This window comes from Carcharhinus amblyrhynchos, chromosome 16, assembly GCF_965287045.1.
Source record: "Carcharhinus amblyrhynchos chromosome 16, sCarAmb.v2.hapA, whole genome shotgun sequence".
Lineage (NCBI taxonomy): Eukaryota > Metazoa > Chordata > Chondrichthyes > Carcharhiniformes > Carcharhinidae > Carcharhinus > Carcharhinus amblyrhynchos.
In genome coordinates, this window is record NC_137339.1 from 4,989,921 (window position 1) to 5,011,608 (window position 21,688).

General features: G+C 44.4%; 1 protein-coding gene across 1 annotated transcript in view; it reads right to left on the reverse strand.

The window, feature by feature from the left end:
• Positions 1-2,193: 2,193 nt before the first annotated feature.
• chmp4ba (charged multivesicular body protein 4Ba) overlaps positions 2,194-21,688 on the reverse strand; it is a 42,094-nt gene continuing 22,599 nt past the window's right edge. The window contains exons 2-5 of the mRNA XM_080204607.1: positions 15,511-15,688; positions 10,671-10,785; positions 9,257-9,383; positions 2,194-4,241 (exon numbers count right to left, since the gene is read on the reverse strand). Coding sequence (XP_080060733.1) covers positions 4,171-4,241; positions 9,257-9,383; positions 10,671-10,785; positions 15,511-15,688 — 491 coding nt within the window. The 3' untranslated portion in view covers positions 2,194-4,170. The remainder of the gene's footprint in view (positions 4,242-9,256; positions 9,384-10,670; positions 10,786-15,510; positions 15,689-21,688) is intronic.

Sequence of the window (21,688 nt, forward strand, 5' to 3'; positions counted from 1 at the left end):
GGTGCAGTTTCATCGAAACATAGAAGCTGGAGGAGGCCATTTGGCTCTTCAAGCCTGCTCTGCCATTCATTACGATCATGGCTGATCATCATCCATCAATAGTCTAATCCTGCTTTTTCCCCCCATAACCTTTGATCCCATTTGCCCCAAGTGCAAAATCCAGCAGCGGCTTGAATACATTCAATGTTTTGACATCAATTAGTTCCCGTGGGAATGAATTCCACAGGCTCACCAGGTGAAGAAATGTCTCCTCACCTCCGTCCTAAATGGTCTACTCTGAATCCTCAAGACTGTGACCCCTGGTTCTGAACTCCCCCAACATTCAGAACATCTGTAATCATTTCCAACTGGTCCATTCCTTTTCTCTGCACCCTCTCTAATATATATCCCAGATTGTACGCACTTACCTCCACAGAGACTCTAGCTTTGTATTTGGTCCTCCTAGCTGGTTAAGATTGGCTTTGGTTGCCTTATTTCTTTCCTTATTACAGCACACCAGTGGCCACATTTCAAAAGCACTTTGTTATCTTCCCTTTGAGAAATCCGAAGGTTGCGGAAGGTGCTATAAAAATGAAATTGCTTTTGCATTATTGAATTTGATTTCTCCCTCACACTCCCCTTGGTGTGTGAAAAAGTGCTTTACTCCATGTGAGACATTGGCAATCACAGATAACTATGCTGCTGCTGAGGATCTGATCCTGAAGACACAAGGGCAGGACAGTTACTGTGTTTATAGAAAACACTTGTATAAGAACATAAGAAATAGGAGCAGGAGTAGGCCAACTAGCCCTTCGAGCCTGCCCCACCATTCAATAAGATCATGGCTGATCTGTCGTGGCTCAGTTCCACATTCCCACCCTCTCCCCATAACCCTTAATCCCCTCTCTCATCAAAAACCCATCAACCCGCGTCTTAAAAATATTTAGCGAGGCAGCCTCCACCACTTCAACGGGCAGAGAATTCCAGAGATTCACCACACTGAGTGAAGAAGTTCCTCCTCAACTCTGTTCTAAACCGCCCCCCCCTTTATCTTGAACTATGCCCCCTAGTCCTACTATCCTTTGAGCGGAAAGAGTCTCTCCACCTCTATCCTATCCATCATCTTATACGTCTCAATGAGATCTCCCCTCATTCTTCTAAACTCTAACGAGTACAAGCCTAATCTATTCAGCCTCTCCTCATAGCTCAACCCCCTCAACTCCGGCATCAGCCTAGTAAACCTCCTCTGCACTCCCTCCAAGGCTAAAATATCCTTGTGTAAGCACCGTCGCCTGCTGCAGTTTTTCTCCACGTAAGTAATAATCCTTCCTACCATTATTCCTACCAAAGTGGACCACCTCGCACTTGCCAACATTAAATTCCATTTGCCATTTCCTGGCCCATTCGCCCAGCCTATCTAGATCCTTCTGTAGACTCTCCACACCCTCCGCACAATTTGCCTTTCCACCAATTTTGGTGTCATCATTTTGCAACTAGTGGGATTTTAGGAACATGGGAATTAGGAGAAAAGTCGGCAAATTCAGCCCTTCAAGTCTGCTCCGATCAGAACATGGCTGATCTCTCCCTGGTCTCAAATCCACCTCCCCACCTGTTCCCATATCCCCTTATTCCTTTTTTATGATGTATCTATCTCCCTCTTTAACAATTCGGACTCCACCGTGCTATGGGGCAGCAAGTTCCATAAATCCACCACCCCTCCTCATCTCAGTTTTAAATCTACTGCTTCTGAGCCGATACCCATGACCTCTTGTTCGAGATTGTCCCTCAAGAGCAAACATTTGGTCTACATTTACTTTATCAAACTCTTAAAATTTTATAACCCTTGATCAGATCCCCTCTCATTCTTTTAAACTCCAACGAACATCAGCTCAAACTGTTTAATCTCTCCTCATATGTCAACCCTTTCATCCCTGGAATCAATCTGGTGAACCTCCTCTGAACTGCCTCCAATGCCACCACATCCTTCCTCAAATAAGGAGACCAAAACAGGACACAATACTCCAGATATATTTCACCAATACCCTATACAACTGCAGCAACATTTCTCTACTTTTATACTCTCGTCCTTAATGTCAACATCCTACATTACATGCTGCACCTTTCTGCGATTCATGAACAAGACACCCAGATCCCTCTGCACGGACACATTTTGAATCTGCTTTCCATTTAGGTAATAATTTGCCTTTTTTTTCCCCTGCCAACATGGATAACCTCATACTTATCCACATTAAACTCCATCTGCCAAATTTTGGCCCATTCTCCTCGCCTATCTGTACCCGGTTGTAGAATCTTTATGTCCTCTTTCCCACCTATTTTACTATCATCCGCAAATTTTGCTATGTTACACTCTGTCCCTGCTCACAGATCATTTATGTAGAATGTAAACAGTTGAGATCCGAGGACTGACCCCTGCGGCACCCTATTTTGTCAGGTTTTGTTAATCAAATTTAAAATCTACCAGGCAATGTGGAAAATTGTCCAGACTATGCCCTGTGCACAAGAAGCAGAACAAAATAATTCAGCCAACCACTGCCCCATCACTCTAATCACAATCATCAGAAAAACGTCGGCGGCACCTACTCAGCAATAATCTGCTCACTGACACCCAGTATGGGTTTTGCCAGGGCCATTCAGTTCCTGATCTCATTACAAGAGGGCTGAACTCCAGAGGTAAGGCGAGAGTGACTGCCCTCAACATCAGGCTGCATTTAACCAAGTGTGGCATCAAGGAACCCTAGCAAAACTGGAATCAATGGGAATCAGGGGGAATGTTTCCTCTGGTTGGATCCATGCCCTGACACAAAGGAAGACGAGATCTTTTATCCATCTCAGGAGGGCAGACAGATACTCGTTGTAAATCTGAAAATCTTGCTCGAGTGCAGCACTGCCTCACAGTTGTGCACTGGAGATGGTCGGTCCAGATTCTGCGCTTGTGTCTGGGGTCAGACTTGAACCAACCATCCCCTGATTCAGAGGCAAGAATGCAACACAGTGAACCAGTGCCGGTATCGAAAGCACAGCGAACAGAGGAAGCAGCAGCAGCAGTCCGCTAGCTCTAACTGTATCTGCAAGCTTCAATTACACAGATTCAAGCACCTCTCAGTTTTCAAACTCCTGGTTAGAGACAAATTGTTACATTAAAAGGAACTTTTATTTATTTTTTTTCTTAACATATTTACAGCAAGTTGAAATAGGGTTAGGTAATTTCTGTAGAGGATTGAGGGGTTCCGCAGTGGCAGCGCTGTGCTGTGTGCAGCCTGAGTTCGGGGTGTGGGGATTGCAGCATTTAGCGAAAGAAGCATCTAGAAGTACTTTTATAGGCTTCTGTGTAAATCACATGGCATTGAAAAGGAAGTGTCCTGAAATTGCACCCAGTGAGAAGAATTGAAATTAACCTCACTTTGTCCCCTCACCAACACCCAGGACTTAAATAAAAACTAAAAGGGACCAATCTCCTGCAAAAGAAAAAAAGGATGAAAGATGCTAGTCTTTTTAAAATCAGCAGAGGCACTGGGTGAGCAATCAGACTCAGCAAACGACTGGTCTATACTTGATTAAAATACACTTTTAAACAGCTTAAATTTTCAGGGGAGGGGGAAGAAAATGATTAACAAGCTTTGGCAGTCTCCTGCAGATTATTTTTCAAGGTGTGTCTACGATCAATTGTTTTGAAGAACGAATCAGAGTGGAAGAGGAAATAGAATCAGCTACAGGTGTAATATTCAAACAACTGCTTCACCTCAATTATACAAACAGTTATGGACATGCTACAGGAATTCAGTCACTTGCAAATATCAATCTGCATTGCATCTCTATTTCGTACATATACAGAGGGCTTCGTATAACAAAGAGCAGTGCGATGGGATCACTGGGATCACTGAGCCCACGGGGAGAGACGGTTGCACCAGGATTTGTGGGCTTGAAGCTCGTAATCATTGACATAAATGAAAATCCAATGAAAGCTTGGAGTGAAGTACCATAAGGTGTTTTTGACCCCCCCCACCCATCTTCCTGTACAGGAGGCCTTGAAGTCACGTTGCATATCCCATTCCCTCGTCCCCCTCCCCAAAATGCATTCCGGGCGCCCATTCATGTCCTCTGCTCACAACCTCCACTGCATAACAAAACACCCACAACTGCGACATACAACATAGTCCATGCCCCTCCTTTTCACATAGCAGCAGCATTCGCCCACTCTTCCAGCTCCTGCAAGTCAGCATCTTCCTCTTCCTTCTTCTTGGCTGAAGGAAACAAGAACAAATCGGATGAAAGGGAAACTTATTTTGTTGAATACATAGCACCCACGCAATCCCAATTCAGATCCGTCTCCAACGCAGCATAAACTATGTGCAAAGCGTCAGGAAACAGGAAGTTTTTAAGTAATCTATACTTGTATCTTTGGATACTAGGAATAAGGTGAGTTTAATTTGGTGTTTTGGTGTAAGAAAGGGTTAAAATATTTATGTTAAACAAAGAGGCTTGCATGCCTGTGGGTCTTGGTTTCATTTCAAATTGTGCCTGCGTGATGATTAAGGGCAAAAAGCAAACAAGTGTTAAAGAAAGACAGGACTGTTGCTTAGAAACCAGTTGCCATTTTAAATTAGGAAGAATTTTTGAATTTAGTTTTAAACTGGACCTAGTAGCAGTTGCAAGCAGGCAGCTGGGGAAGAAGCTGCTCTCACAGAAGAGGCAGGGCTATGGAGTAAAGGAAGAAAGTAAGTCCCAGAAGTTAAAGAACAGATAGTTCTGGAAACTTGGGCGAGACAGTGTCAAGCACTGCTGCCTCAGTGCCAGGGACCCAGGTTCAATTCTGGCCTGGGGTCAGTGTCTGTGCGGAGTCTGCACATTCTCCCCATATCTGCATGGGATTCCTCCGGGTGCCCCAGTCCCTTCCTGCAGTCCAAAGCAGGTTAGGTTGACTTGCCATGCAAAATTGTCCCTTAGTGTCAGGGGACTAGCAGGGTGAATACATAGGGTTAAGGGGATAAGGCCTGGGTGGATTGTGGTTGGTGCAGACTCAATGGGCTGAATGGCCTCCTTCAGCACTGTAGCGATTCTATGAAACTAGAAAATGAAAAGCAAAGTCCCAGGAAGACTGAAGTCCAAGGGACAAAAAAAGGAACTAGAAATTGAACAAGGTATAATTAAAAAAGGTGCTGTTCACTGAAGCTGTAGAAACGGGCAGAGAGATTGGGTGGCATGCCTTATGAGGATGGGTTGAGGGAGCTCCGTCTTTTCTCCTTGGAGCAACAAAGGGTGAGGGGTGACCTGATAGAGGTGTATAAGATGGTGAGGGGTATTGATCAAGTGGATTCTCAGAGGCTTTTTCCCAGGGCTGAAATGGTTGCCACAAGAGGACACAGGTTTAGGGTGCTGGGGAGTAGGTACAGAGGAGATGTCAGAGGTAAGTTTTTCACTCAGAGGTGGTGGGTGCATGGAGTCAGCTGCCGTTGGTGGTGGTGGAGGTGGGTTCGTTAGGGTCTTTTAAAGAGACTTTTGGATAAGTACATGGAACTTAGGAAGCTGGAGAGTTATAGGTATGCCTAATTGGTAGGGACATGTTCGGCGCAACTTGTGGGCTCAAGAGCCTGTTTGTGCTGTAGTTTTTCTATGTTTCAGGCATGATGGGCCCAATGGCCTTCCTCTGTGCTACAAGGTTAAATCTTCTGTACAGCATTGAGACTCATGAAAAATCAGGTTTGGATAATGCTGTACACCTATTCTATTATGTCGTCTATAGGCCCCCGAATAATGATCTGGAGGTGGGGCGGGCTGTTAACGCGCAAATAAGTGCAGCGTGCAGGAATGGGACGGCCGTAGTTATGGGAGATTTCAATCTGCATATTGATTGGTCGACCCATGTTGGACGCGGGGGGCTCGAGGAAGAGTTCTTGGAATGCTGCCGGGATAGTTTCCTCGAACAGTGTGTGTTGGAGCCGACGAGGGAGCGAGCTATCTTGGATCTGGTGCTATGTAATGAGGCGGGTAGAATTAGGGACCTTGTGGTGAAGGATCCTCTTGGGAAGAGTGATCATTGTATGGTGGAGTTTCTGGTGCAGATGGAGGAGGAGAAAGTGGGTTCCCGGACACGCGTCCTCTGTTTGAATAGAGGGGAGTACGGTAGGATGAGAGAAGAATTGGCGAATGTGGACTGGGGAGCACGTTGGAGGGAGGGTCTGCTGAGGAGCAGTGGAGAATCTTTAAGGAGATCTTTCTTGGTGCTCAGCAGAAATTTATTCCGATGGTCAAAAAGGATAGTAGGAAGAGAGGTAATAAGCCGTGGATAACGAAGGAGGTGAAGGAAAGTGTTAAAAGCGGAGGAATTTAGAGTAGCTAAGAGTAGTGGGCGAGATGAGGATTGGGAGAGGTTTAAATGTCAACAAAGATTGACAAAGAAGTTGATAAAGGAGGGTAGGAGAAACTATGAAGCTGGGCTAGCGCTTAATATAAAAAAGGATAGCAAGAGTTTTTATAAATATATAAAAAGGAAGAGGCTGGCTAGGGTGAATGTTGGTCCTTTAGAGGATGAGAAAGGGGACCTAGTGGTAGGGGATGGGGATATGGCTCAGGTATTGAATAACTTTTTTGTTTCTGTCTTCACGGAGGAGGACGTGAATAATTTGCCGGGTGTTAGCGATGGAAAGGTGGTAGGACTGGAGGGTCTTAATGACATTACTGTTACTAGAGAGGCGGTGCTCGACAGACTGGAGGGGCTGATTGTGGACAAGTCCCCAGGACCGGATGGAATGCATCCGAGGGTTCTGAAAGAAATGGCGGAGGTGATAGTGGATGCCTTGGTGGTTATTTTCCAGACGTCGCTGGATTCCGGGGAAGTGCCGGATGATTGGAAAACGGCTAATGTTACGCCGTTGTTTAAGAAGGGTGCCAGGCAAAAGGCGGGGAATTATAGGCTGGTTAGTTTAACGTCTGTGGTGGGTAAAATGTTAGAATCTGTCATTAAGGAGGAAATTGCGAGGCATCTTGAAGGGAATTGCTTGAAAGAGCAGACGCAGCACGGTTTCATTAAAGGGAAGTCGTGTCTGACAAATTTACTGGAGTTCTATGAGGATGTGTCTAGGGCGGTGGATAGAGGAGAGCCGGTGGATGTGGTCTTTCTAGATTTTCAGAAGGCGTTTGACAAAGTACCTCACAAGAGGTTATTGCAGAAGGTCGAGGGACATGGAGTTGGGGGTAGGGTGTTAGCGTGGATAGAGGATTGGTTGTCAAATAGGAGGCAGAGAGTGGGGGTCAACGGGTGCTATTCGGATTGGCGGATGGTGACTAGTGGAGTGCCCCAGGGGTCGGTGCTGGGGCCTCAGCTTTTTACCATTTATATAGATGATCTGGAGGAGGGAACCGAGTGTAGGGTGTCGAAATTTGCTGATGACACCAAGATAGGGGGAATGGCAAATTGTGCGGAGGGTGTGGAGAGTCTGCAGAAGGATCTAGATAGGCTGGGCGAATGGGCCAGGAAATGGCAAGTGGAATTTAATGTTGGCAAGTGTGAGGTGGTCCACTTTGGTAGGAAGGACTATTACTTACGGGGCGAAAAACTGCAGCAGGCGACGGTGCAGAGGGACCTCGGGGTCCTTGTGCATGAGTCGCAAAAACCCAGCTTGCAGGTGCAGCAGGTGGTCAGGAAGGCGAATGGGATGCTGGCCTTCATAGCGAGGGGGATTGAATATAAAAGTAGGGAGGTCTTGCTGCAGCTGTATAGGGCATTGGTGAGGCTGCAGCTGGAGTACTGTGTGCAGTTTTGGGCACCGCACCTGCGCAAAGATATTTTGGCCTTGGAGGGAGTGCAGAGGAGGTTTACTAGGCTGATACCGGAGTTGAGGGGGTTGAGCTATGAGGAGAGGCTGAATAAACTGGGCCTGTACTCGTTAGAGTTTAGAAGAATGTGGGGAGATCTCATTGAGACGTATAAGATGATGAATGGGATGGATAGGATAGAGGTGGAGAGACTCTTCCCGCTCAAAAAAGACAGTAGGACTAGGGGGCACAGCCTCAAGATAAAAGGGGGGCGGTTTAGAACGGAGTTGAGGAGGAACTTCTCCACTCAAAGGGTGGTGAATCTCTGGAATTCTCTGCCCGTTGAAGTGGTGGAGGCTGCCTCGCTAAATATTTTTAAGACGCGGGTTGATGGGTTTTTGATAAGAGAGGGGATTAAGGGTTATGGGGAGAAAGCGGGAAAGTGGAACTGAGCAGCGACAGATCAGCCATGATCTTATTGAATGGCGGGGCAGGCTCGAAGGGCTAGATGGCCTACTCCTGCTCCTATTTCTTATGTTCACTACAATGTACAGGAACATACCCTCAGGCCAGTTATTAAGTTGCCGTGATGCGGCTGACTTGTGAAAAACAAGACTTATCTGATTTGCTTTGCAATGAGCAGAAATGAGGTTCATTGCAGGAAATTTCCCTGATTTCAATACAAGCAAATTCACCATCTGCCCCTCAAAGATCAGAGGTTGTAAAGTAAAAAGCGAGGTCGTACAAAAGCACAGAAAGGTTTTAGCAAGAATAAGATGTTGTACAATAAAGGAGTGAACCCATTACCAACAGGACTTTTATAAAAGGCTACAGTTGGTGACACCACAGGTACAGGTATGAATGGAGATGATGGAGGAAGCCCCCCATTCAGATCAGATGCGGACTTGATGGGCTGAATGGCCTTCTGCAGTGCAAGATTCTATGACACAGCTTTAAGTGTTTGGAATTGATATCACACACACACACACACACAAACAAAATGATGCAACTACCCTCCACTCACTGTATTTAGTTGGTGAAACAATCCTGCCTTAATTGGGAAACTCTGATGTAGTTTCAATTGTAAATAATATTTGCTGTAATTGCTAGAGATTCTTCTTAAATAGCTGAGTATACGGACTCTTCGAAACAGTCAGCACTGACTCGATGGCCTAATGTCCTCCTCATGTGCTCTACCGTTCCATGTAACTGGTGCCTTAGGTCCCACACACCCCCAATGCACTGGCTAACACAGTGGCACTCAAGTCACCCATAGGACCAGCCCATTCTCTCGCTCTTCTGTCCATCGAAGGGCCCTGATTTTTCCCACCAATGCCTTTGTTCATTCTGATGAGGATGAAATTGGCTGCAATGGGTCAAAGGAACGCAGTTTCTCAGCTTGTAAGAGTCCATTTGAGGAAACTGAACTTTGAATTTTTTAAAAATCAGGATTAATCTCGCTCTCCTTCTTGGCTAAGTGGGGATGTACAGAGACACCTCTTACCTGGCGTGGCTGGGAGGGAGGTGGAGGGAACATTGGGAAGTGGCACATTCTCTGCTCCTCCAATTTCCAACAGGTTTTTGTCGAGTTCTTCTTGTTCCAGCTCTTCTAACTCCGCCATTAGCTCATCCTGGAGAGAGAGAGAGAGACAATCAATACTGTCACCTCCTGAACTCACCCAAACTCAAACATTTAAAGGAGGACTACTGCACCAAGCTAAGCAGTAGTTTGATTTTCTAGATTGCAATTACAGATTGGGCATCAGCAGAGTAAGAAATCTCCTTCCTCCCACACTGCCCCATTGAGAGAGACGTGGCGAGTTACAAATTTTCAGAACTTCATGTTTGTTTTGTGCCACTGTTGAGTTTCCGACACACAAACAGCATCTCATGTTGTTATTTTAAAAAAAAACTCTGGATTTGCATTTTAAATTCATCACTGAAAAGGTTATGCCTGGTGTGTAAGAACACAAGTAACGTACTCATTGTTAATGCCATGCTGACCAACCTCTCTGACCCAGAAACTAAACAACTATTCAATCTCACTCCTGTAGACTGTTCCCAAGAGACGTCAAATTTTACATTTTTTCTTCCTTCTCCTCTCTCAATGCAATTCCATTTCTTTTCTGCATCCAATGTGACATCCTCATTCTCTGTCATTCCGATCTTTCTTTCTTACTCCTTAAACTTTTCCTGTTAAGGAGATAAGACTGTTGGTCCCATCATTCGCTGAGGCCCTAGGTGTCACGTTGCTCTCACTGCACACTTTACAAGTTCACATTCTGAATAATTTACGGCACAGAAACATATTCAGTTGAAAAGAAAACGTCAAATTAATGGGGTACATCACAAGATTCCCTCCTCCAGCTGACTCTGAGCCAAAGTCTGATTTATTCAGCATATTCCAGGGAATAGCAGTCCAATGGCATCCAATCAGAATTTACTATTCCCCACAAAAAAAATTACCACCGGTCCTTCACAATGGCATCGTTTAAATGTAATTACAAAACTGTACAACTCAGCAGGGTCTAAATGATTGCTCGCGTTTGTTTGAATGGATACCTGGGACTTGGCTACCCTTTGGGTGGCACAGTGATTAGCACTGTTGCCTCACAGCACCAGGGACCCAGGTTCGAATTTTGACTTGGCCCGTCCATGTGGAGTTTGCATGTTCTCACCGTGCCTGTAAGGGTTTCCTCCGGGTGCTCTGGTTTCCTCCCACAGTCCAAAGATGTGTAGACTAGGTGGACTGGCCATGCTAAGTTGTCCCTTAGTGTCAGAGGGAGTAGCTAGGGTAAATGCATGGGGGTAGGATTGTGGTCTGTGCAGACGCGATGGGCTGAATGGCCTTCTGTTGCACTGTGGGGATTCTATGACACTGCTTCAGGTTATGCACCATTTGCTGTGTTTGAACTCACCTCATCAAAATCTTCCCCAAACCCGACTGGTTTAGAAATAGCGTCAGAGATTTCTTGTGCCAATTCCTGTTGCTCTGTGATGTCCTGCATTAGCTCATCCACTTTGTCAATGTCCCTTAAATAGAAAAAAAGACACATGAGCCTACCGTGTCATCCTGAATTTATACACAACAAACTAAAGATCACACTTGCTTTTCTTTCCAGACCCTCAGGAAACTGAGAACTGGGTTTTGCCAGTTCATATTTTTACACCGTTTGGAATGCACTGACTGACAGATTGACAATCACAGATTCAAATAATAACTCTCAGAACGGAACTGGTTAAACATTTGAAGGGGAAATATTTGCAGAACAATGGTGACCACGATGAATTGTGAGTTCTTTCAGGGAGCTGGAAAGGGTATGGCCGGTTGACTGACCTGCCGTGCTTCACCAATTCAATGTTCTAAGCCCAACTGCATGATCACAGCAACAAACCTTATAACAAGTTAAAGAGGTCCTCAAGTTGCAGAGGGGACAATAGGAGGAAGAAACGAGCTATTTAGAACAAAGTTTTCAAATTGTGGAAGTCAAGGTTGGGTGATGACCTTCTACTTGGTGCATTAACGTGGAGCAGAAGATTCCTGCCTCTACCCCTGGCTTGTGCTCAAGCAGCTGATGGTTTTAGGGCTGCTGTAATTACCTCTCAGCAATGATGCCAAGTAGCAGGGTGGCACAGTGGTTAGCACTGCTGCCTCACAGTGCCAGGGACTGGGGTTCGATTCCCGGACTTGGGTCACTGTCTGTGTGGAGTTCACACGTTCTCCGTGTCTGCGTGCATTTCCTCTGGGTACTCCAGTTTCTCCCACAGTCTGAAAGACGTGCTGGTTAGGTGCATTGGCCATGCTCAATTCTCCCTCAGTGTACCCGAACAGGTGCCAGAGTGTGGCAACTAGGGGATTTTCACAGCAACTTCATTGCAGTGTTAATGTAAGCCCACTTGTGACACTAATAAACAAACTGTATGATGGACTGTGACAGGATTGCTAAGTCTGGTGGCTGAATGTACAAAGGCATATTACAAAGTACCACAAATTCCCAGTACTGGAAGAGGCCACTCGGCCAGCTGCTCTATGCTGGGATTAATGCTCCACAGCAGCCTCCTCCTCCCACCCTTCCTCATTTGCCCCTGCTCCCTTCCCATTGTCAGGAATGGGTTAACCACTTTAGACCGAACTTGTATGTTAATTGTTTAATAGTAGTCACCAGGATAAAGAAAGGGTTACATGTGACACTGGGTGTGGGATGTGCGTGTGGAGTTGTAAAAGAGAATAAAGCAAGTTTGTGAAGAAGCTGGAATTGCATCATCTTTTATTACTGGGCGCAACTGAGAGGCTGAACACCCAGGCCCCGATCATAACCATTTTGACAAGAGGGACAGCACGAGGAAGGAAAACTAAATCAGGAACAACTTCACTTTAAAATTCAAAAAGCAGGTCCTCATTCAAAACCCATTAACAACAGAATCTGAGGTGATCAAACTCATTTTACAATTCCTTCTCCTTCTTTCTCCCTCATATCTGCCTGCTGTCAGTCAGAGCTCACCCGAGTGTGAAATAATTGGTGATTCTGGCTGGATCACTTACTCCCTTGCCTAGCAACCAAGGCATTAAAATCAATCGCTGCTCCTGTGCCCGCTGTTCTATTTTGCAGTCCAGTGATGTAACTGCTTCAGCATCATACTGGGCTGTACAATCTGATTAGAAAGGCACAGGGTCACTCTGCTGTTTCAGCAAAAGGTATTCAAACAGACTGATTGGCTCTCTGCTCATTCCATCAGCTTGTTGCAAAACTGTTTAGCCAGATATTGTCCAGCAAGGAAGGGAACAGGGTGGCTGCAGTACAGCACATGGTATAATTACCCACTGACACGCACCATCCAAGGGCTGCATCTCAGAGGTTTACAACGTGGAAACAGTCCTTCGGCCCAACTCGTCCATGCCAACCCTTTGTTTTTAACCACTAAGATAGTCCCAATTGCCCGCATTTGGCCTGTATTCCTCTATACCCATCTTACCCATGTAATTGTCTAAACGCTTTTTAAAAGACAAAATTGTACCCGCTTCTACTACTACCTTTGGCGTCTTGTTCCAGATACTCATCACCCTCTGTGAGAAAAAATTGCCCCTCTGCACACTTTTGTATCTCTCCCCTCTCACCTTAAACCTATGCCCTCTAGTTTTAGACTCTCCTACCTTTGGGAAAAGATATTAACTATCTAGCTGATCTATGCCCCGAGGATGGTGAGTTGAAGTACAGACAGGGACACCCAGCATGAGTCAGCCCCTTTCAGAGAATAAAATGGAAGGAAAAATACCCGCAGCCATGGATGATGGCCAGCCAAACAGTAAATATTTATAAGAACAACAGGACGCGAGGAAGCAGTTTGACATGATCCATGGATGTGATCCATCAATAGCTCAATAGGGAGGGAGAGTTGATTCCATTACTGCCTCTCTCAGCAAAGAGTCTCGGATCTGAGAAGAATTCAGATAATTCTACTCTGGTTTAATGTAATGCTGCAAGTTACTCAAAATAGGAAGAGCAAAAAAACATCGAGCACGAGAAGAATATTCAAAACAAAAGGCACCCAACCAGAATAACATTCCCCACGTTACAAAGCCAAGATTATAAACGATTACAACAGAGCTTGATAGAGTAGACACAGAATCATAGAAAAGTTACAGCACTGAATGAGGCCATTCAGCCCATCTTGTCCATGCCAGCCCAAGAATCAGATATTGTATCGATTATTCCCAATGATTCCACTTCATTCCCATGTTCCCGTAGTAACCATTTTGATGAGCAGGAGACCAATGGGAGAGAAGCCAAAATTAGGAGCAACCTTACTGAAAAGCTGTTAGCCACTGGAGTTAAGAACATAAGAAGTAGGTGCAGGAGTAGGCCATCTAGCCCTTCGAGCCTGCCCCACCATTCAATAAGATCATGGCTGATCTGAAGTGGATCAGTTCCACTTTCCCGCTTTCTCCCCATAACCCTTAATTCCCTTGCCTACCAAAAACCTATCTATCCATGTCTTAAATATATTTAGTGAGGCAACCTCCACCACTTCAATGGGCAGAGAATGCCAGAGATTCACCACCCTTTGAGTGAAGAAGTTCCTCCTCAACTCTGATCTAAACTGCGCCCCCCTTATCTTGAGGCTGTGCCCTCTAGTCCTGTTGTCCTTTCTGAGCGGGAAGAATCTCTTTACTTCTACTCTATCCATCCCCTTCATTATCTTATACGTCTCTATAAGATCCCCCCTCATCCTTCTGAACTCCAACGAGTACAGACCCAGTCTATTTAGTCTCTCTTCATAGTTCAACCCCCTCATCTCCGGTATCAGCCTAGTGAACCTCCTCTGCACACCCTCCAAGGCCAAAATATCCTTGCGCAAGTGCGGCGACCAAAACGGCACACAGTACTCCAGCTGCGGCCTCACCAGTGCCCTGTACAGTTGCAGCAAGACCTCCCTGCTTTTATATTCTATCCCCCTCGCTATAAACGCCAGCATCCCATTCGCCTTCTTGATCACCTGCTGCACCTGCAGACTGGGTTTTTGCGACTCATGCACAAGGACCCCCAGGTCCCTCTGCACCGTAGCATGCTGCAGCTTTTCACCCTTTAAATAGTAATCCATCCTACTATTATTTCTGCCAAAGTGGATAGCCTCACACTTGCTAACATTGTACTCCATCTGCCAGGTCCTCGCTCAGCCTATCCAGATCCCTCTGCAGACTTTCCACACCCTCCGCACAATTTGCTTTTCCACTCATCTTTGCGTCATCAGCAAATTTCGTCACCCTACACTCAGCCCCCTCCTCCAGATCATCTATATAAATGGTAAATAGCTGAGGCCCCAGCACCGATCCCTGGGGCACTCCACTAGTCACCAACCGCCAATCAGAATAGCACCCGTTGATACCAACTCTCTGCTTCCTATTAGACAGCCAATCCTCTATTCGGTTGAGATGGCCAAACTCATTTTCCAAAGAAACTTTAGACTCAGCAGAGAGGAAACATTTCAGAGAGAGACAAAAGATCACACCCAAAAGCAACAAATTGGTGAAGCCCAACCTACTCCACAATAAAGGTCCTGACTTCTAACCGTTAATGAAGGGAAGTAAGAAATTCAGCTGACAGACTGCGTTCTTCTTGAATTTTTCTGCCCAAATGCAGGTCTGACCTGCAATGTAACGACCTCCACTGAGATTAGGATAAAGTGGCAGGTCCTGAATCCACCCCAGCCAAAACTGCACTCCCATGCTGTATCTACCAAAAAGATCAATAATGGCCGTCCAGTCAACTGAGCTGACTGACTTTCCAAGGAGCACGGGATTCTGTGGCAATTTTTACACGCGCATTGTACTCTGAAGCTATGGATCATAATGACAGAGGTTCCAATTTTCTTCCTAACACGTGGCTGACAGGGAATCTCAGCCATTCTTACCATCTGCCGATGGCCTGTGTTGGAAACATTTGCAGATTGATATTTAACCTGTTTGACTGCATTATGAACTCACCTTCCCTAGCCATCAAATCTTGGGGTGGGACTTGAACCCAGAGCTTCTGTCTCAGTAGCAGGGGCACTAACCTCTGTGCCATGAGATCCCACACTGGATTACCAGAACCCAACATTTTGGAGGGAAAAGTTACATTTTTATGAATCAGAAGTTGTATTTCTCCCCAGTAGAGGGTGGGGAGCTGGGAGCAGATGCGAGTCTCACACATTTGACTTTAGTGTAGATTGCCATGGTTATAAAGGTTCAAATTTCAAAAAAAATGTTGATTCACTTACATGTTCTCATGAGCAGCTTTCATGGCCTTGGCAGCAAAGCCCATGTTTTTGAGAACTTCCGTGTTGGTGTTTGCATTTTCCAATGCTTCTCTCTGGAATTCGATGGTAGACAATGTGCCATCAATCTGTGCCAGCTGCTTCTCATATCTCTTCTTGCGCTTTAAAGCTTGCAATGCAGCTAAATAATAGAGGAGACACACAGTGAGCAACCTGGACTTAGAATAGTGTCACTGCCTTCCCAACACCACATTCAACTGAGTAATATTGAGTCACTGTCAAACTATTGGGGCAGGAGAACAAAATAGCAGAAATTGTGATTAAAATTCCAATTGCTCCCCAGTAATATTGAACATTTATTCCAGATTTTAAGAAATAAAAACTGCAGTGAAAACGGTGGAGGAACTTAAATGTATTATACAGATAAAGAAAAGTGTGTTCATTATTTATTCACAAGGTTAATTATTTTTGCAAATGTGAAAGAATTAGGCTCAAACTCCTGAACAAATGGAAAGCAGGACAAAAGCAGAAAAGCTATTAAGGCGGCTGAGACAGTGTTTATAGTTCCAGTCCAAGAGAAATAAATGGATCAATGAAATGTCAAATCTAATAAAGGTGGAAAATAACAAAAGAGGTCACATGGTTGAAGACTAACGTCTGTGATGCTGGGAACCTCAGGAGGCGACGGAGATGGATAATCTATTCGGCCCTTCTGGCTGAAGTTTTTAGCAAATGCGTCAATTGTCTTTTGCACTGATGTGCTGGCCTCCTCCATTAGCTTGAGTGGGTTATTTATGAAGCCTCCGCTTCCATTAAGTTGTTCCTCCCTATCGCGATCCTCACTTTTTACCACTCTCCATTCATGATCTTGTGGCAGGACTGACTGCAAAGCTTAGGTCTGATCCATTGGTTTTGGGAACTCTCGGCTCTGTCTATCACTTGCTGCTTATGCTGTTTGGCACACAAGTTGTCCTGTGTTGTAGCTTCACCAGGTTGACACCTCATTTTTAGGGATGCCTGATGTTGCTTCTGGCATGCCCTCCTGCACTCCTCATTGAACCAGGGTTGATGATAATGACAGAGTGAGGGATATGCTGGGTCGTGAGGTTACCCACATACTAACTTATTGCAATCCATGTGCCAGGACACACACATCTCGGCACTCGCTCTCGCATTCACACTATGTTTCTATTCTTCCTGCCAAAGTGGAAGAGTTCACATCTTCCCACATTATCCCCCATTTGCCAATATTTTCCCGCTCATTTAACCTGTCTATATTCCTTTGGAGATTCTTTACCTGTTCCTCACAACACACTTTCCCACTTATCTTGGAGTCACGGACAAATTTAGCTGCTATACACACAGTTCTCTCTTCCAAGTCATCGATATAGATTGTAAGTAGTTCAGGCCCCAACATCAATCCCTGCGGCAGTTCACTAGCAACAGCCTGCAAATCTAAAAATGACCCCTTTACCTCTCCACCTGCTGAACTAATCCTTTATCCACGTTAATATGTTATCTCCCCCAGCACGAACTCTTAGTTTTTGTAGCACGATGACAATAGTGGTTCGCACTGCTGCCTCACAATGCCAGTCAGCAGACATGTTGGTGAACCTGTTGGATTACCTGTCTGCTGAAGGAACTTTAAAACTTTTGACATCACCAATCACTTCAATGTTCATTATCATTGAACAGCCCTGATAAAATTTCCTGCAAATTGCTTTAACAAGATGAATTTTACACTCAGCAATGTAAATTTGAAAGGAGTTTATTGTACAATTCAGATTGACTACGTCCCAAGATTACTTATTCATTTTAATAATGAATACTCTTGGAAATCATCATTTCCAAATAATTTTTTTCTCTTTCGCGGGATGTGGGCATCGCCGGATAGGTCAACATTTCTCATCCATCCCAAAGTGTCCTTCTGAAGGTAATGGAGAGCACAAATAAATAAGGCCATTGTCAAAATCATCACTACGTTTGATTGACTAAATATTTCTGCAATATTTCAATGTTGAGCCTCAACATAAACATGGAAGCAACTGAATCCACTGAAGTGTGGCGATGAAGCCAATAACTACTGCCACAATACAAGCGATCTGCAGTAAACAGTATGGTTCATGAATACTAAAGCCACAATTGCTATGGCAACACACCCAGGGATGCTTTATCCGTGACTGAAGTCATGGACTGCTAAATGGAGCTTTTGATGTAAACACCAATAAACTGCCAGGTCCACAAGCAATTTAAACTTATTGCTCAAAGTAAATTTTATACATATCCAAACACCAAGGTAGAAAATTCCACCCAACAACGCCTCTCCGCTGTTTGACATTTCAGCTCCCACCAAAACAGGGCTGTGATCCAACAGCCATTTACTTTCCTCCCCAATCTTTTCCATTGTTTTACATAAACCTTTGCAGGCTTTTTGAATGAGTTTAGTATTTGTAATTTATTCACTGGGTGTGGGCAGCACAGGCAAGGCCAGCATTTATTACTCATCGCTACTCATGATGCTGTGGTTCAAGAGTCACATGTAGGCCGGACTGGGTAAGGAAGTTAGTGAACCAAGTGGCATTTTATGACAATTCAGTAGTTACACTGTCACCATTACTGGTGCCAGACTTCTTTAAAATACCAGATTTATTTCATTAATCAAATTTAAATTCCTGTTACCATGTGGGATTTGAACTCATGTCTCCAGATCTCTGGATTATTGGTTCAGTAACGTAACCACAATGCCCATGTATTTAAGGAAGGTAATTTCTGTTAGTCTAAAAATAGTTCAACTGCTCTTGGCCAATAATTTTCAGAACCATTTTCTTGGCACTTCCATTTTATGGAGTCAGCGCACCACCACAGTTATACATGTCTATTTGTACAATTCATTTAGCTTAACATTCAGAAAACACAAGGTAAATATAATACATCATGTTGACTTCTACATAAATCATGCAAAGGTACCACCAGATAAAACTATTTCTGTACAACCTGTCCTCAAAAAATGTTTTGTTGCTTCCAACTACTCTAAATTTAAGGAAGTGGTTAGAAACATTTTGCAATGTGTTAACTACATTTGTTGGTTTTAAACTTTTTTTAACATCGGTCTTTTAAACATTCCACTTCTATTAGAACAGTCTTAACACAAAGCTGACTTTATCCAACTCTTCCTCTCTACTTTCACACTCTACCACTCTCAATTCTCCCGATCGAGATCATCACTCCATCACTCTCTCATCTCCCTATCGAGATCCTCACTCTTTAGCTCTGCTTTCTCCCTACTGAAATCTTCATTATTTATCACACTCCAAGTCTAAGTGATTTCCTCATTGTAACCACTGCTATTTTCCTAGCTCAGTCTTTGCGATGAGCAGCAAAGCTGATTTCAGCTAACACCCAAATTCCCTGGATCATTCCTATACCTCACTTTTGACTTTCCCTCAATTCTTTCACCCACACCATGATCAGCTTTTGGTTTCACACTGTTTCTGATCTCGCTGTCTTTGGTTGACAGGCCAGTATCCTACCTTTTTCCCCATTCCCCCTCTCCTTACCTGTTGTAATATTTACGACTCTGCTTACTAACAGCTGATCCAGAACCAATCCAATCTGCTGCTTTTTTAATATAACATCCAGCTTCACATTCACAAATCAGAACCAGGACTCAAGTTTTCAAAGGCAAATCTAAAAAAAAACGAGCATTTCTCCAACCTGCAGTTAAATTATCTTACGGGAAAAGTCCTGAACTGCTCTCCACCATAAACCAGCTTCTTTGAGTTCTCTCCTGGGCCTCACCATCACACATCTGGTACGAGTTGCGAAGGTCTCGCAGATATTTGCAAAGTGGAGGCACTCTTTGCAGTTCCCTTGACCTTCTCTGAAGGATCAGATCATGAATCAGCCACACACTAACATTGCAATGCCAGTAGTTAAGATCAAAGTCATTTGTTAGACCCTGCCCAGAAACAATTATTCAGCTGCAAGCTGCTCAAGGGAGCCCGCTCAACCCTCAAACTTGAGCATCCACCAAGTCCCAGCACCAAGAATTCCTAATTTCATGTCCTTTGCATCTACTTCATCCTCCCTGCTACAAAAATCCTTATCCATTCCAACGTCATCTCCAAATGCAACTTTTTTCAATATCCTCCACACTAACCTCTCAAGCATACCCTAACACAAAACTTCATACAACCCCTACAGTGCAAAAGAGGCCAATTGGCCTATTGAGTCTGAACTGACCACAATCTCACCCAGGCTCTATTCCCGTAACCCCTCGTATTTACCCTTGCTAATCCCCCTGACACCCGGGTAAATTTAGCATAGCCAATCGACCTAACCCACACATCTTTAAATTGCGGCAGAAAACCAGAACATTCAGAGGAAACCCACACAGCCAGAGGGAATGTGCAAACTCCACACAGACAGCGAATTGAACGTGAGTTCCTGGCACTGTGAGGCAGCAGTGCTAACCACTGTGCTGCTCCAACTTCTCCAGAATTCTATTGTTTTCACCCGATTCACACCCCACCAACCCCACCCCCAGTGTTCAGCACTCATCCCCATTTCATACCACAAATTTTAAAATCTTGTTCCTCCACGAAGCCTTTCCCTTCCTTGCTGAACTCTACCGCTATCTTCCACCCAGCCTCACATATCACTTCAAACCTCTCTCTTCCAACAACGGACTATTGCCAGTTCTGGTTCAGTCCCTCATATCTTATATCAACGGTAGCACATTCCTCAGCCAGCTGGTTGTCCTTCCAAACAGCTAAAGACACATTCAAAGCTGTATCAAGATTTATAGTAAATCAAAAACCATAGGGCCCAAGCTTTACTGGTCTATAAAAGCCACATGAAATCCATTTTCACAGAACGATCACTCTATAACTCTTTAAGCCAGCTGTTTTGTTTTAAATGCAGTCTCCTGCCACAACGTCCAGCCCTCCTGCCCTTTGCCAATGATATCAGTTTCCCAGTTGCTGCAAACCTGCAAATCAGGCTTTGTGTGATGTGAGAAAGCTTAGTTTTGTAGCTCAAATATTCAGCTTATTCTTTAAAACAGAGTTCTATGTTTGCATATTAACTTCACGACTTGCTTAAAAATAGTAATCAAAAGCTCCAGTGGGGATTGCAGTTTTTAAAGCTGCGTAGTTACAATAAATATTTTTTTTCTACATTTATGAATATGCCTACAGGTAAACACACACTCACAGAAGGCACTTTAAACCCTCTGGGGTAATGTGGAATCTGATGCAGTAAATCAGTATAAGCAAATCAGCAAGCTTTTTCCTCCTCTCCTGATCTTTGTTATTTACATTTTACTTCTATGGAAATAAAGGTAGAGAGAGATTGAATCACTTGGACCAATTTCACAAAGTCAGAATTACCTCAGCCTCTTTTTTCAAAAGTTGTCATTCATTGAATCCCTACAGTGAAGAAAGCCATTTGGCACCGACCACAATCCCACCCAGGCCCTACCCCCATAACCCAGTACTTACCCTGCTAATCCCCCTGAACTAAGTGGCAATTTAGCACAGCCAATCAACCTAACCCACACATCTCTGGTGTGGGAAGAAACCAGAGCACCTGGAGGAAACCCACACAGACACAGGGAGAATTTGCAAACTCCACACACACAGTGACCCAAGCTGGGTCCTCAGTACTGTGAGGTAGCAGTGCTAACCGCTATGCTGCCCACAACATATTTCCCACAGCAGAAGATGAAGTGTCTGTTACAACCACCCTCAAGCTGCTGGGAACTCAGGCAAACCTGCAGAACCAGAAAAGAACAATTACAAATACTGTGCAGTTCTTAATTCTGAGCCAAGTGAGAATATTAGGAATTATTATTAGGATAAGTGGTTGTCTAATGCGTAATTAACCTAATGAGTATTAATTCAGCATTTGCAGAGTCATGTTCAAAAAAAACCTCTTATTTATCTAACATCTTTAACATAATCAAACATTCCAATGTGTTCCTAGGAGGATTATGAAACAAAATGTGACACTTTTGTGACCTGCCCTGATATCTCCTTACGCACCCAAGGCTTGGTCAAAGCAGTAAGTGTGAAGGAGGAAGGAGGGCTAGAGAGAGGTTTAGGGAGGAAATTCCAGAGTTTAGGGTCCAGCAGCTCAACCTATTGGAAATCACTAAAAATCAGCTATTCTAAAGAGGTAT